General features: G+C 43.7%; 1 protein-coding gene across 5 annotated transcripts in view; it reads left to right on the top strand.

The window, feature by feature from the left end:
- hsf1 (heat shock transcription factor 1) overlaps nucleotides 1-14,232 on the top strand; it is a 161,324-nt gene that overhangs the window by 108,553 nt on the left and 38,539 nt on the right. For 3 of the 5 annotated variants that reach the window (XM_063044674.1, XM_063044673.1, XM_063044672.1), the window contains exon 10: nucleotides 13,237-13,320. The exons of the other annotated variants lie outside the window; for them this stretch is intronic. In XM_063044674.1, coding sequence (XP_062900744.1) covers nucleotides 13,237-13,320 — 84 coding nt within the window. The remainder of the gene's footprint in view (nucleotides 1-13,236; nucleotides 13,321-14,232) is intronic. 5 annotated transcript variants of the gene reach the window in all.

Consider the following 14,232-nt stretch of genomic DNA (forward strand, 5'->3'; position numbering starts at 1 on the left):
ATGGATTTCCAGCACTTCTTGTTTGTAACTTTAAAGTATCATCAGTTGTCAGCTCGTAGTATCTTTTGACTTAACACCTGTATTGTAAATGGTGGTTGATCTTGCAAGTAAGGAATTTGAATGTACAGCTTACCAAAAGGATAACATCAGTAACTGCTAGTTAGTTCTCTATGGCGTTTCTCTGTTGAATCTTCAGAACAGCATGCTTACAGGCCAGGCTGTTCTCCTTGTGCACAACTAGTAAATAAAGTATGGTTGTGAAATGAGTAACACACATCAAAGTTGCTGGTGAATGCAGCAGGCCAGGCAGCATCTCTAGGAAGAGGTACAGTCGACGTTTCAGGCCGAGACCCTTCGTCAGGACTAACTGAAAGAAGAGCTTGTAAGAGATTTGAAAGTGGGAGGAGGAGGGGGAGATCCAAAATGATAGGAGAAGACAGGAGGGGGAGGGATGGAGCCAAGAGCTGGACAGGTGATTGGCAAAAGGGATATGAGAGGATCATGGGACAGGAGGCCTAGGGAGAAAGAAAAAGGGGAGGGGGGAAGCCCAGAGGATGGGCAAGGGGTATAGTGAGAGGGACAGAGGGAGAAAAAGAGAGAGAGAAAAAGAAAGTGTGTATATAAAAAATAACGGATGGGGTACGATGGGAAGGTGAGGCATTAGTGGAAGTTTGTAAAGTCAATGTTCATGCCATCAGGTTGGAGGCTATCCAGACAGAATATGAAGTGTTGTTCCTCCAACCTGAGTGTGGCTTCATCTTGACAGTAGAGGAGGCCGTGGGTAGACATATCAGAATGGGAATGGGCCAGTAGCCACACATTTTAATTCCACATTCCATTCCCGGAACAGAAAGGCTGATAGTCTTCGAGGCAGCTCGCCCTGCTCTTCTTCAGCTCTGGGGGGTGTGATTCAATTCAGTTCGAGTTTAATTATCATTTAGCCATACATGAATACTCACGAATACAGCCAAACAAGACAGTGTTACTACAGGGTCAGGGTGCAAAGACATTGACACAGTAAACTCACACAAGATCACAATCACGTAATAAGAGTCCGAAGGCCCACGTCCCACCCACCATGCTGCGGCTTGATGCATACAAGTCAACAGGCCCCCGCCAACCCACCGATATCATCTGTCGACTGGCCCCTGACACCCACTATGCAACACTGCAGTCGGCCACAACAGAGCTTGTCTTCTGCCCAGCGAATCCCTGGTAGGGCAGCTCCAACTCCATTCGGGATACCATGCCACACCGCCACCCCCGGTGAAGTGCATCGGCTTCATCCCCTCACTCCAGGGATTGAAACAGGCAACACCGTGGTTTCAGGCCTAGTCCTCGGCCCCCTCCATCTATCCCTGCTCACATCCAATAAATCAGCAAATGGAACTTGCGGCGTACCAGATTAACAATGTCCAAAGAGTCTTGCGTGTTGGCCGCTCACTATCTGCCTGTAAGCCTCCATCGACTCGGGCAGCAGCATGTTGTGCAGCTCCTTCATTATCTCCACCAGTGATGGTGTAGACCTGCGGTCCTTTGAGTTCTGAACGTATAGCAGGATCTATTAGACGTGTGTTCAAGTATAACGGTAGCACCTTTTGTTGACCCTGTAGAAGCTGCTGCGACCAGTTGCTCTGCTATTTTGCCCTTTTGAAGAAGGTGGGAACCTTCAACTGCAGCAGTGATGTAGAAGATGTTCTTGAACACTCCTGCCGGTTGTTTGGCGCAGGTTTTCACTGCCCTACCAAATATACCATCAGGGCCTGACTCACCCTCCCGAAAGATGTTCTAAGGTTGGCCAACGATAAGAGATCATAGGGTCACCAGACGCTGCAGGGATTAGCACAGGTGTGGTTTTATTCTCCTTTTCAAAGCGTGCATAAAAGGTGTTGAGCTCACCTGGGAGTGAAGCATCATATCCCTTCATGATATTGGGTTTCACCTCGTAGGAAATAATTGCCTGCAAACCCTGCCAGAGCTGACGTGCATCCAGTTCCATCTCTAACCTTAATAGGAATTATTTCTTTGTAGTAAAAATAGCCTTCTGTATGTTGTACCTGGAGTTCTTGTGTAGTTCTGGATCACCTAACTTGAATGCCACAAATGTAAGACCATAAGATATAAGAGCAGAATTAGGCTATTCCATCATGACTGATCCCGGATTCCACTCAACCCCATACGCCTGCCTCCTCGTCATATCCTTTGATGCCCCGACTGATCAGGAAACAATCAACTTCCGCCTTAAATATATGTACGGACTTGACCTTCACCAAAGTCTGTGGCAGAGCATTCCACAGATTTACTACTCTGGCTAAAAAAGTTCCTCCTTATTTTGAGACTGTGCCCTCTAGTTCTGGATACCCCCATCAAAGGAAACATCCTCTCCACATCCACCCTATCTAGTCATTTCAACATTCAGTAGGTTTCAATGAGATTCTTCCCCCCCCCCCACCCCCCGGCCCGCACAGTCTTCTAAATTCCAGTGAGTACAGGGCTAAAGCCGCCAAATGCTCATCCTATGTTAACCATTTCATTCCCAGAATCATCCTTGTGAACCTCCTCTGTACTCCCTCCAATGACGACATGTCCTTTCAGAGATATAAGATCATAAGGACCTGCCTCTCGGTTTTTTTTTTGTACTACCTTACTTTCTCTTTTCTATTTTCTATTTATGATTTAAATTTTTAATATTTACTGTCGATTTGTACTCCAGAGAACGCGAAGCACAGAATCAAATATTGCTGTGATGATTGTACGCTCTAGTATCAATTGTTTGGCAACAATAAAGTAAAGTAAGACAGGAGCAGAATTAGGCTAGCTGGCCCATCGAGTCTGCTTTGCGATTCAATCCTGGCTGATTTTTTTTTTTCCTCCTCCTCAACCCTAGTTCCCAGCCTTCTCCCCATAACCTTTGATGCCATGTCCAATCAAATATGGGGCTGACAATATTCTAAGTACAGCCTAACTAGTGTCTTATAAAGGCTTAGCATTATCTCCTTGTATTCCCCTTGAAATAAATGCCAACACTCCATTTGACTTCTCTACCACAGACTCGACCTGTAAATTAACCTTCTGGGAGTCTTGCACAAGGACTCCTAAGTCCCTCTGCACCTCTGATGTTTGAACCTTCTCCCCATTTAGATAATAGTTCTTTTTACCAAAATGCATCATCATACATTTCCCAGCACTGTATTCAAGCTAACACTTTTTGCCCATTCTTCTAATTTGTCTAAGCCCTGTTGCAATCGCATTGCTTCCTCAGGACTACCCATCCCTCCACCTTTCTTCATATCATCTACAAGCTTTGCCTCAAAGCCACCGATTCCATTGTCTAGATCTTTGACAATGTTAAAAGTAGCGGTTCCAATACTGATCTCTGAGAATCATCACTAGTCACCAGCAACCAACCAGAAAAGGCCCCTTTTATTCCCACTCACCACCTGCCTGTCAGCCATTCCGCTATCCATGCCAGTATCTTTCCCTGTAAAGCCGTAGTATTTTATCTTGTTAAGCAGCCTTCTGAAAATCCAAGTAAATGACCTCCACTGCCTCTCTTTTGTCTACTCTGCTTTTTACTTTCTCGAAGAACTCTTAACAAATTTGACAAACAAGATTTTCCTTTACAGAAACCATGCAGACTTTGACTTATTTTATCAGTAGTCTCCAAGTACCTCGAAACCTCATCCTTAATAACTCCCAACACTTTCTCAGCCACTTAGGTTAGGCTAATAAGCCTATAGTTTCCTCTCTTTTGCTTTCTTTCATTCTTAAAGAGTGGAGTGACATTTGCAAACTTCCAGTCCTCGGGACAATGCCAGAATTAAGTGGTTCTTGAAAGGTCATGACCAATGCATCGATTATCTGTTAACCAACTTTCCTCCAGACTCTGGGATGTAGTCCATCTGGTCCAGGTGACCTGTCACTTTTTCCTTTGTAATAGCAATGGCGCTCACTCCTGCTCCCTGACACTCATGGATCTCTGGCACACTGCTAGTTTCTTCCACAGTGAAGACAGATGCAAAAGTTCGTCTGCCAATTCTTTGTCCCCCATTACTACCTCACCAACATCATTTTCCAGTGGTCCAATATCAGCTCTCACCTCCCTTTTACTCTTTATATAACTGAAAAAAAATACGTTTGGTATCCTGCTTTATATTATTGGCTAGTCTGCCCTCATATCTCATCTTTTCCCTTCTCATAGCTTTTTAGTTGCCTTTTGTTGGATTTTAAAAGCTTCTCAATCATCCAACTTCCCACTCACTTTTGCTACTTTATATGCCCTTTCCTTGGCTTTTATGCAGTCCTTAACTTCCTTCGTCAGCCACAGTTGCTTACCCCTGCCATTAGAGAACAACTTCTTCTGTAGGAGATATCTGTCCTGTGCCTTGTGAACTATTCTCAGAACTCCAGCCACCGCTGCTGTGCTGTCATCTCTGCCAGTATCCTCCAAATCACCTGGGCAAGCTCCTCTCTCTTGTCTCTGTAATTCTTTATTCCATTGTGGTACATGTGAGTTATGCTTCTCCCTCTCAAACTGCAGTATGAATTCAATCATATTAATTATGATTACTGCCTCCTAATGATTCCTTTACGTTAAGCTCACTAATAAAACATGGGTGATTACACAACGCCCAATCTAAGGTAGCCTTTCACTGAGTAGGCTCAAGCACAAGCTGCTCTAAAAAGACATCTTGTCGGCATTCAACAAATTCCCTCTCTTGCGATCTGACATACATGCCTTTTCCAGCTCTCTTTGCAGTCTCAACCCACATCTTGGCTTCTATTTGGAGACCTATAAATGATTCCCATAATTTTTTTTTTAAACTCTTGCAATTTCTTAACACCACCCACAAAGATTCAACATTCTCTGACCCTATGTCACCTCTTTCTAAAAATGTTATTCCATCTCTTACCAACAGAGCCACACCACCTCCTGTACCTTCCTGCCTGCCTTTTTGATACAGAGGCTTCAGATGTTTCAGAAGGGACAGGGAGGGAGGCAAAAGAGGTGGGGGTGTGGCACTGTTGATCAGAGATAGTGTCACGGCTGCAGAAAAGGAGGAAGTCATGGAAGGGTTGTGTACGGAGTCTCTGTGGGTGGAGGTTAGGAACAGGAAGGGGTCAATAACTCCACTGGGTATTTTTTATAGACCACCCAATAGTAACAAGGACATCGAGGAGCTGATAGGGAGGCAGATTCTGGAAAGGTGTAATAATAATAGGGTTGTCATGGTGAGAGATTTTAATTTCCCAAATATCGATTGGCATCTCCCTAGAGCGAGGTGTTTAGATGGGATGAAATTTGTTAGGTGTGTTCAGGAAGGTTTCTTGACACAATATGTAGATAAGCCTACAAGAGGAGAGACTGTACTTGATCTGGTATTGGGAAATGAACTTGGTCAGGTGTCAGATCTCTCAGTGCTTGAGCACTTTGGAGATAGTGATCACAATTCTATCTCCTTTACCATAGCATTGGAGGAGGGATAGGAACAGACAAGTTAGGAAAGCGTTTAATTGGAGTAAGGGGAAATATGAAACTATCAGGCAGGAACTTGGAAGCAGAAATTGGGAACAGATGTTCTCAGGGAAATGTACAGCAGAAATATGGCAAATGTTCAGGGGATATTTGCGTGGAATTCTGCATAGGTACGTTCCAATGAGATGGAAAGGATGGTAGTGTACAGGAACCGTGGTGTACAAAGGCTGTCGTAAATCTAGTCAAGAAGAAAAGAAAAGCTTACGAGAGGTTCAAAAAACTAGGTAATGACAGAGTTCTAGAAAATTATAAGGCTAGCAGGAAGGAACTTAAGAAAGAAATTGGGAGAGCCAGAAGGGGCTATGAGAAATTCTTGGCGGACAATATTAAAGAAAATCCCAAGGCATTCTACAAATTTGTGAAGAGCAAGAGGATAAGACGTGAGAGAATAAGACCAATCAAGTGTGACAAAAGAAAAGTATGTATGGAACAGGAGAAGATAGCAAGGCACTTAATGAATACTTTGCTTCAGTATTCACTACGGAAAAGGATTTTGGGGATTGTAGGGATAACTTACAGCGGACTGAAAAGCTTGAACATGTAAACATTAAGAAAGAGGATGTGCTGGAGCTTTTGGAAAGCATCAAGTTGGAAAAGTCGCCGGGACCGGATGAGATGTACCCCAGGCACTGTGGGAGGCGAGGGAGGAGATTGCTGAGCCTCTGGCAATGATCTTTGCATCATCAATGGGGACGGGAGAGGTTGCAGATGTTGTTCCCTTATTCAAGAAAGGGAGTAGAGGTAGCCCAGGAAATGATAGACCTTTGAGTCTTATTTCAGTGGTTGGTAAAATGATGGAGAAGATCCTGAGAGGCAGGATTTATGAACACTTAGAGAGGCATAATCTGATTAGGAATAGTAGGCAAGGCTTTGTCAAAGGCAGGTCATGCCTTACGAGCCTGTTTGAATTTTCTGAGGATGTAACTAAACGCGTTGATGAAGGAAGAGCAGTAGATGTAGTGTATATGGATTTCAGCAAAGCATTTGATAAGGTACCCCATACAAGGCTTATTGAGAAAGTAAGGAGGCATGGGACCGAAGGAGACATTACTTTGTGGATCCAGCACTGGCTTGCCCACAGAAGGAAAAGAGTGGTTGTAGATGGGTCATAATCTGCATGGAGGTCGGTGACCAGTGGTGTGCCTCGGGGATCTGTTCTGGGACCCCTATTCTTCATGATTTTTATTAATGACCTGGATGAGGAAGTGGAGGGATGGGTTAGTAAATTTGCTGATGACACAAAGATTGAGGGTGTTGTGGATAGTGTGGAGGGCTGTCAGAGGTTACAGCAGGACACTGATAGGATGCAAAACTGGGCTGAGAATTCACCCCAGATCAGTGTGAAGTGGTTCATTTTGGTAGGTCAAATATGGCAGAATGTAGTATTAATGGTAAGAGTCTTGGCAGTGTGGAGGATCAGAGGGATCTTGGGATCGGAGTCCATAGGACATTCAAAGCTACGGCGCAGGTTGACTCTGTGGTTAAGAAGACATACAGTGCATTGGTTTTCATCAATCGTGGGATTGAGTTTAGGAGCCAAGAGGTAATGTTGCAGCTACATAGGACCCTGGTCAGACCCCACTTGGAGTACTGTGCTCAGTTCTGGTCACCTCACTACAGGAAGGATGTGGAAATCATAGGAAGGGTGCCGAGGAGAGTTACAAGGATGTTGCCTGGATTGGGGAGCATGCCTTATGAGAATAGGTTGGGTGAACTCAGCCTTTTCTCCTTGGAGTGACGGAGGATGAGAGGTGACCTGATAGGGGTGTATAAGATAATGAGAAGCATTGATCGTGTGGATAGTCAGATGCTTTTTACCAGTGCTGAAATGACTAGCACAAGAGGGCACAGTTTTAAGGTGCTTGGAAGTAGGTACAGAGGAGATGTCAGGGCTAAGTTTTTTATGCGGAGAGTGGTGAGTGCATGGAATGGGCTGCCAGCGACGGTGGTGGAGGCGGATACGATAGGGCCTTTTAAGAGACTCCTGGATAGGTACATGGAGCTTAGAAAAATAGAGGGCTGTGTGTAACCCTAGGTAATTTCTAAGGTAAGGACATGTTCGGTACAGCTTTGTGGGCCAAAGGGCCTGTATTGTGCTGTAGGTTTTCTATGTTTCTCTGTCCTTTGATGTTAAGCTCCCAGCTGTGGCTTTCTTTCAGCTCGTGGATATAGCCTTCAGTAGACTAAAGCTCATGGTTCATCTCCGGCTTTCGGTTTGGTTATGTCCAGTATGTTCTCGAAGGCACACACAGGTCTTGATGAACTCTCAGTGACAATTAGTAGATGAGTCCCTGAATATTGTCCAGTCCACTGATTTAAACAGTCCGTTAAGTGTTTCTTCACCTCCCTTCATGCTGCTCATTGCTGGTCCTCAATCTCTGCCATTACGCCAGAAGTAGAAGTACAACCAGGTGATCGGACATGCCAAAGTGCAGGCATGGGATGAAACGGTAAATATTTTTGATGGTGGTGTAAAAGTCATTAAGTGTGTTGGTGCCTCTGGTTCCACAGGTGATATGATGGTGGTAGTTGGTCAGGCAGCCTGGTTGAAATCCTCTGGAAATCTCCTGGGAAGACTTCAGAGTGTGCTGATTTGTGACTCCTGATCACAGTGCTTAGTTCCTCCAGTGCCTGCGGACATTGGCCAGAGGTAGCATGTACACCACTACCAGGATGATCGTAAAAAATTCCCTCAGCAGATAAATTGGCTGACACTTGACTGCTAGCTGAGCAGGACTGAGACAACCACCATGTCTGTGTGTACCACAATGATAAATAAATAGATAATAAATCTGCTTCCTCTAGCTTAAAGAGGCTCCGTGGTCCTGACAATGCGGTGGATGAAGTGTTTGCTGTCTTCAGGCAAATTAGGGTGGTGACAAGGTGTTTCCTCAGATCCTGTAGGAGCAAGTCGGAGACCTAGCAGAGATATTTAAATCATCCTGAGCAACAGGTGACATGCCAGAGGATTGGAGGAAAGCCAATGTTGCTCCGCTATTCAAAAAAGGCTCTAAAAATAAACCAGGGATTTGTAGGCCAGTGAGCATGGCATCAGTCATGGGAAAATTGTTGTAAGGTATTCTAAAGAAGCAGATATATGAGTATTTGGATAGACATGGACTGATTAAGGATAGTCAGCATGGGATCATGCATGGTAGGTCATGGCTAATCAATCTTATAGAGATATTGAGGAAGGTACCAGGAAAGCTGATGATGGCAAGACAGTGGATGTTATCTACGTGGACTTCAGCAAGGCATTTGACAAGCTCCCACATGGGAAGTTGGTCGCTCAGCATTCAAGATGAGGTAGTAAATTGGATCAGACATTGACTTTGTGGGAGAAGCTAGAAAGTGGTTGTAGATAGTTGCCTCTCTGACTGGAGACTTGTGACTAGTGGAGCACCTCAGGTCGGTTGTTGTTTGTCATCAAGAGCAATGATCTAGATTATAATGTGGATAACTGGATCAGTAAATTTGCGGATGACACCAAGATTGGAGGTGTAGTGGACAGTGAGGAAGACTCTCATGACTTGCAGTGCAATCTGGACGAACTGGAAAAATATTAGATAGAATTTAATGCAGTCAAGGGTGAGGTTTTGCACTTCGGTAGGACCAGCCAGGGTAGGTCTTACACAGTGAATGTTAGGGCACTGAGAAGTGTGGTAGAACAAAGGGACCTGGGATCCCTTTTAACCAATTAACCAATTTCCCCCGGGATTAATACAGTATGACTATGAATACATGTCCATAATTCATTGAAAGAGTTGTCACAGGTGGGTAGGTTCATAAACTTCATAAATTAATATATTGAGTACAGGAGGTAGGATGTTATGTTGAAGTTGTTTAAGACATTAGTGGGGCCTAATTTGGAATATTGTGTGCAGTTTTAGTCACCTACATACAGGAAAGATTTAAATAAGGTTGAAAGAGTACTGAGAAAGTTTACAAGGATGTTGCTGGGTCTGGAAGACCTGAGTTATAAGGAAAGATTGAATAGGTAAGGAGTTTATTCCTTGGAACGTAGAAGATTAAGGGGAGATTTGATAGAGATATAGAAAATGATGAGGGATATAGATAGTGGAAAAAGCCTGCTTGCCTTTACCCTGAGGTTGGGTGGGACTACAACTGGAGGTCATGGGATAAGGGGAACTTCTTCACTTAGAGGGTCATGTGTGTGAACTGTACTGCCAGCACAAGTGAGCTCAATTTCAAGAAGCGTGGAAAGGTACTTGGATGGTAGAGAGGGGCTATGGTCCTGGTGCAGGTCGATGGGCGTAGGCGGTTTAAATGGTTCAGCACAGGCTAAATGGGCCAGAGGGCTTGTTTTTGTGCTGTACTTTTCTATGACTATAAATTCAACCCAGCTACCTGAATCGTTAGTCTGTCAATATGGCAGAAACTGAAGTATTCTTCTGTTCCTGTCTTTCCATGTTTCAAAGTGGTTGTGTTTTGCATTTCCCTCTTTATAAAGATTAAACATCTAAAAATTAGCTTCATTTTTTGCATGTATATCAAAGCACCTGTCCTTTTGTCAAATCAAATCAGTGAGGATTGTGCTACAGGCAGCCCAAAGGTGTTGCCGTGCTTGCAGTACCAACATAGCATGCCTACAACACAGTAACCCTAATCCATGTGTTAAATTCTGGACTTCCAGCATCTGCAGAATCTCTTGTGTACTGTATATAATTCATCCAGCTGGACGCTGCACTTGCCTCCAAGCTCTACAAATTCTTTTCAGGAACTTGTGCAATCAGCGGTGGGATTGAAAGTTAGTGCTGTTTTCTCACCAATGCCTCTACTATCAAGCAGGCTGAAGAGAGCTGCAGTATGCACATCTAATGTCATTCTACAGATGCACAGTAAAAAGTATCCTAACATGTTGCATCACTGCTTGGTAGGGAAACTGCACTGCTGCAGGTAGGAATACTCTACAACGTTAGTCGAAACTGTCGTGCGCATCACTGGCAGCAGTCGACCCACCATCAAGGACGTATATACGGAAAGGTTACAGGGAGATGGCAAGAGAATGGGGTTAAGAGGGATGGAATGATGGCGCAGACTAGAGGGTCCAAATGACCTAATTCTGTTTCTGTGTCTTCTGATCTGAGTGCAAGTGACAGTACATTTCCATTATGGTTAAGTGACTAGATATGCAGCCTCATGCCTGAGCCTTTGACCCAGAGTCCACCAAACTGGTGGAGAAGTTAAAATTAAGTAATAAGTAAATTTGGATTTGTTAATGGTGATGATGACACTGATGCTATTAGGTATTCAGAAAGAGGAAATCTACTGCCTTTGGCTAGGCTAGCTTTAGTGTCCAACCCCACCAGCGCAGTCTCTGAAGTGGCCATTCCAATCAGTGAGACAACTGAAAGTGAAGAATAAATGCCTGCATTGCCAACAAGCAGATCCCATGAACACACGTGATAAACCTTTGAACTTCTATAAGTCAGCAGTTTGACCCACACTGGAGCACTTTATCCAATTATGGACTCTGAGCCTTAAGAAAGATGTGAAGATCTGAGACAGAAAGAACTATAGGGAGTACCTGTCTCCATTGGCGTGTTTAGCAGAAGAGCAAAAGATAGCAAGTGGTTGTGGTCTGCAGCGTGCTGTCTGTTGATAGCGGGCCCTTGTTAATCAAGATTCAAAATATTAGCTCTATTTGTCACATGTACATCAAGTCATATAGTGAAATGTGTGGGATTGTGTCAACAACCAACACTGTCTGAGGATGTCCTTGGGGCAGCCCAGCAAGTGTTGCTACAATTCGGACGGCAACATAGCATACTTACATAGCAACTCACTAACGCTAACCCACATACTTGCATAGCTACTCACTAACCCTAACCCGTACGTCTTTGGAATGTGGGGGGAGCTGGAGCACCCAGAAGAAAGTCAGTCACAGGGAGTGGCAGGAATTGAACCCTGATCTTAGAGCTGGAGTTGTAAAGCGATACCTAACTGACACCCATGAGCTCTAAATCTACCTCTGAAAAAGAAAAGCATAATGAAAAAATTTTGCTCTGGTACAGTTAGATAATGTCAATAATGGATTGATTTTAGAGTAAACACAAGGAAGTCTGCAGATGCTGAAAATCCAAAGCAACACACAAAATGCTGGGGGAGCTCAGCAGGTCAGGCAGTGTCTATTGAAATGAATAAACAATTGACGTTTCAGGTTGAGACCCTTCCTCAGGACCGGAAAGGAAGGAGGAATACGTCAGAATAAGGGTGTCGGGGGGGAAGGAAGGAGCATAGCTAGAAGGTGATGGGTAAAGGCAAGTGGCTAGGAAAGATAAAGGGCCAGAGAGGAAGGCATCTGATAGGAGAGGAGTGTGGACCATAGGAGAAAGGGAAGGAGGAGAGGACACAGGGGAGGTGATAGGCGGTGGGAAGAAGGAGTGAGCGCAGATGTTTGGGAAATGGAGGAAGTGCGGGTGAGGGCAGCATCATTGGTGGAGGAAGGGAAACCCAGTTCTTTGAAGGAGGACATCTAATTACCTGAAAAGGAAAGCTCCATCCTGGAGCCAGATGTGGAGATGAAAGAACTGAGAAAAATGAATAACATTTTTACAGGAGACAGGGTGGAAAGAGGTAGAGTGGAGATAACTGGGATGTTGGTTGACGGTTTGTCTCCTGAGTTTTGTGCTTTTAGACTAGACTATAGTGGTATATGCAATATTTGTCTAATAACTTCCTTCTGTGTTAGAACAATTCTATTCATAGAAATTACTGTAACAAACACTTAAGGCCAATTAGATTTAATCTCTGAACTGACAATATCTGGTTATTCTCACTATGCATTGTGAATGATGACTTTAATTCCATTTAATCAACATTCTCAGTTGTAACGAGAGATGGTGGCATAATGAACTGCAGGTTGGCCACACACCAGTTGCACCATCCTGGAACATAGCTGCATTTACCCACATATACTGTATATCCAACAAGAGTCTTGATTTTAATTCTTTTATTTGGTTACCCCACCAACGACAAACATCTTCACACATTAGTTCAGGCCATTCAATCCAAGTGGCACATTTATGCAGAATATGGGAATTGTATTCACTTACAGATCATAGTCATTGCTGGCAAGGCCTGTATTCATTAACTATTCCTGTTTGTTCTTAAAGGCAACCTGCCTCTTTTTAAACTGCTCTTAACCATTGATACAACTGAGCAACTCCTGCCGTTGAATCTTGGTTAGGCAGTTCTGACTCTGATAAAGTGTCTCAGCCCGAAACCTTGGCAGTTCATTCTACTCCATAAGTGCTACCTGATTTGCTCGGTTCTTCAAGATCGTGTGTTGCTCAAGATTTCTAGCAAATAATCTCGTGTTCAGATACCTGTTGTGTCAATGCTTGTAGTCATTGTTCAGACTGCAGCCGTTCAGAAAGGTTACTCATCAAATTTAGAGCAAACAGTGGTGGTGTGAAGGGATGGGCTAGCCAGCGACATCCACATCGTAGGAACAAGCGACTTAATTATTTATAAAGATGGGCCTCCATGTCTTGTGGTATACACCACAGCAAAAAGCACATGCTATGCTTTACTAATATCCAAAAATACCATTTTCTCACCTTCACAGTGAAATAATGTTTGCATAAGGTTTGGAGGATGCTGATGTGATTTACGAAGTGGTGGCTATTCCTTCTGCAGTGTAGTGCCTCCCATGATCTTCTGTTTTTATCTTTCAGTTTGATTCAAGCCCAGCAGATGTCAGAAGTCAATTGCGTTATCTCCAGTCTTTCCTCTTCTACTCATCCCAGAGCTCTGCTAGGGTTAGCACTTCTATTATACTGCAGTCTCATAGATATGCACAACGTGTCTCACTACAAAATCTCCAGCTTGAGTACAGTGGGTTTAGGAAAAGAAGGGAGGACAGTGCGTTCACTTGCGCCTATTTGAGTTTTCTAATCGCACACTCTTGGCAGGGATGGCAAGAGAATCAACGGGGTTGAGAGGGATAATAAATCAGTCATGACGGAATGGCAAAGCAAGCAGACACGATGGGCCAAATGGCCTAATTCTGCTCCTATGTCTTATGGTTTTAAACTCCCTCAATTCACATCTCGCTGTTCCACCAGTGATATGTAAACACTCATGCTTCTTTCTGTGAAAACCCATCGGGAGCTCGAGACAATAAAATTTATAATCATAATGGAGTGTTAGTGTTAGACATTCACCAAATCTCTAATTGTCAGTCCTCCTTTTGAAGGTGATTTGAGGTTGCAGAATGTTCTCATAGACACGGTGATGTATTATCAAGAGAAAATGCAGTTTTCCTATGATTATTTTTTAGATACGCTAGTGTTGTGCAATATCTTGTATTAGTTGTGTGTGCTTCATATATTCTGATCGCTCTCCTCAAGTTGTGCACTCTTTAAAGTGACTCTTCATCACTGTTATACTTGCACCAATTTTGATGAGCTATGAATAGATATTTCCTTGCTTGTCCAGCATGACATCTGTTTTTAATGTTAGTTCACATTTCCTATCTCATTTGTGATTATATAAGCTTTCCAGGAACCCAAGAGACCCTGACCAACTTCTTTCTCCCAACATTAATCTCTTCATGAAAAAGTAAATCTGCATTGAACATTAATAAAGTTGTGGAGTTTTCTTTTATATCTGTAATACAGCCCCCATGAGGACTTAACTCCCTCTGACTTTGCCTCAGTCTTCTTCATTGC

This window comes from Mobula hypostoma, chromosome 3 (genome assembly GCF_963921235.1).
Source record: "Mobula hypostoma chromosome 3, sMobHyp1.1, whole genome shotgun sequence".
In the NCBI taxonomy this organism is placed as follows: Eukaryota; Metazoa; Chordata; class Chondrichthyes; order Myliobatiformes; family Myliobatidae; genus Mobula; species Mobula hypostoma.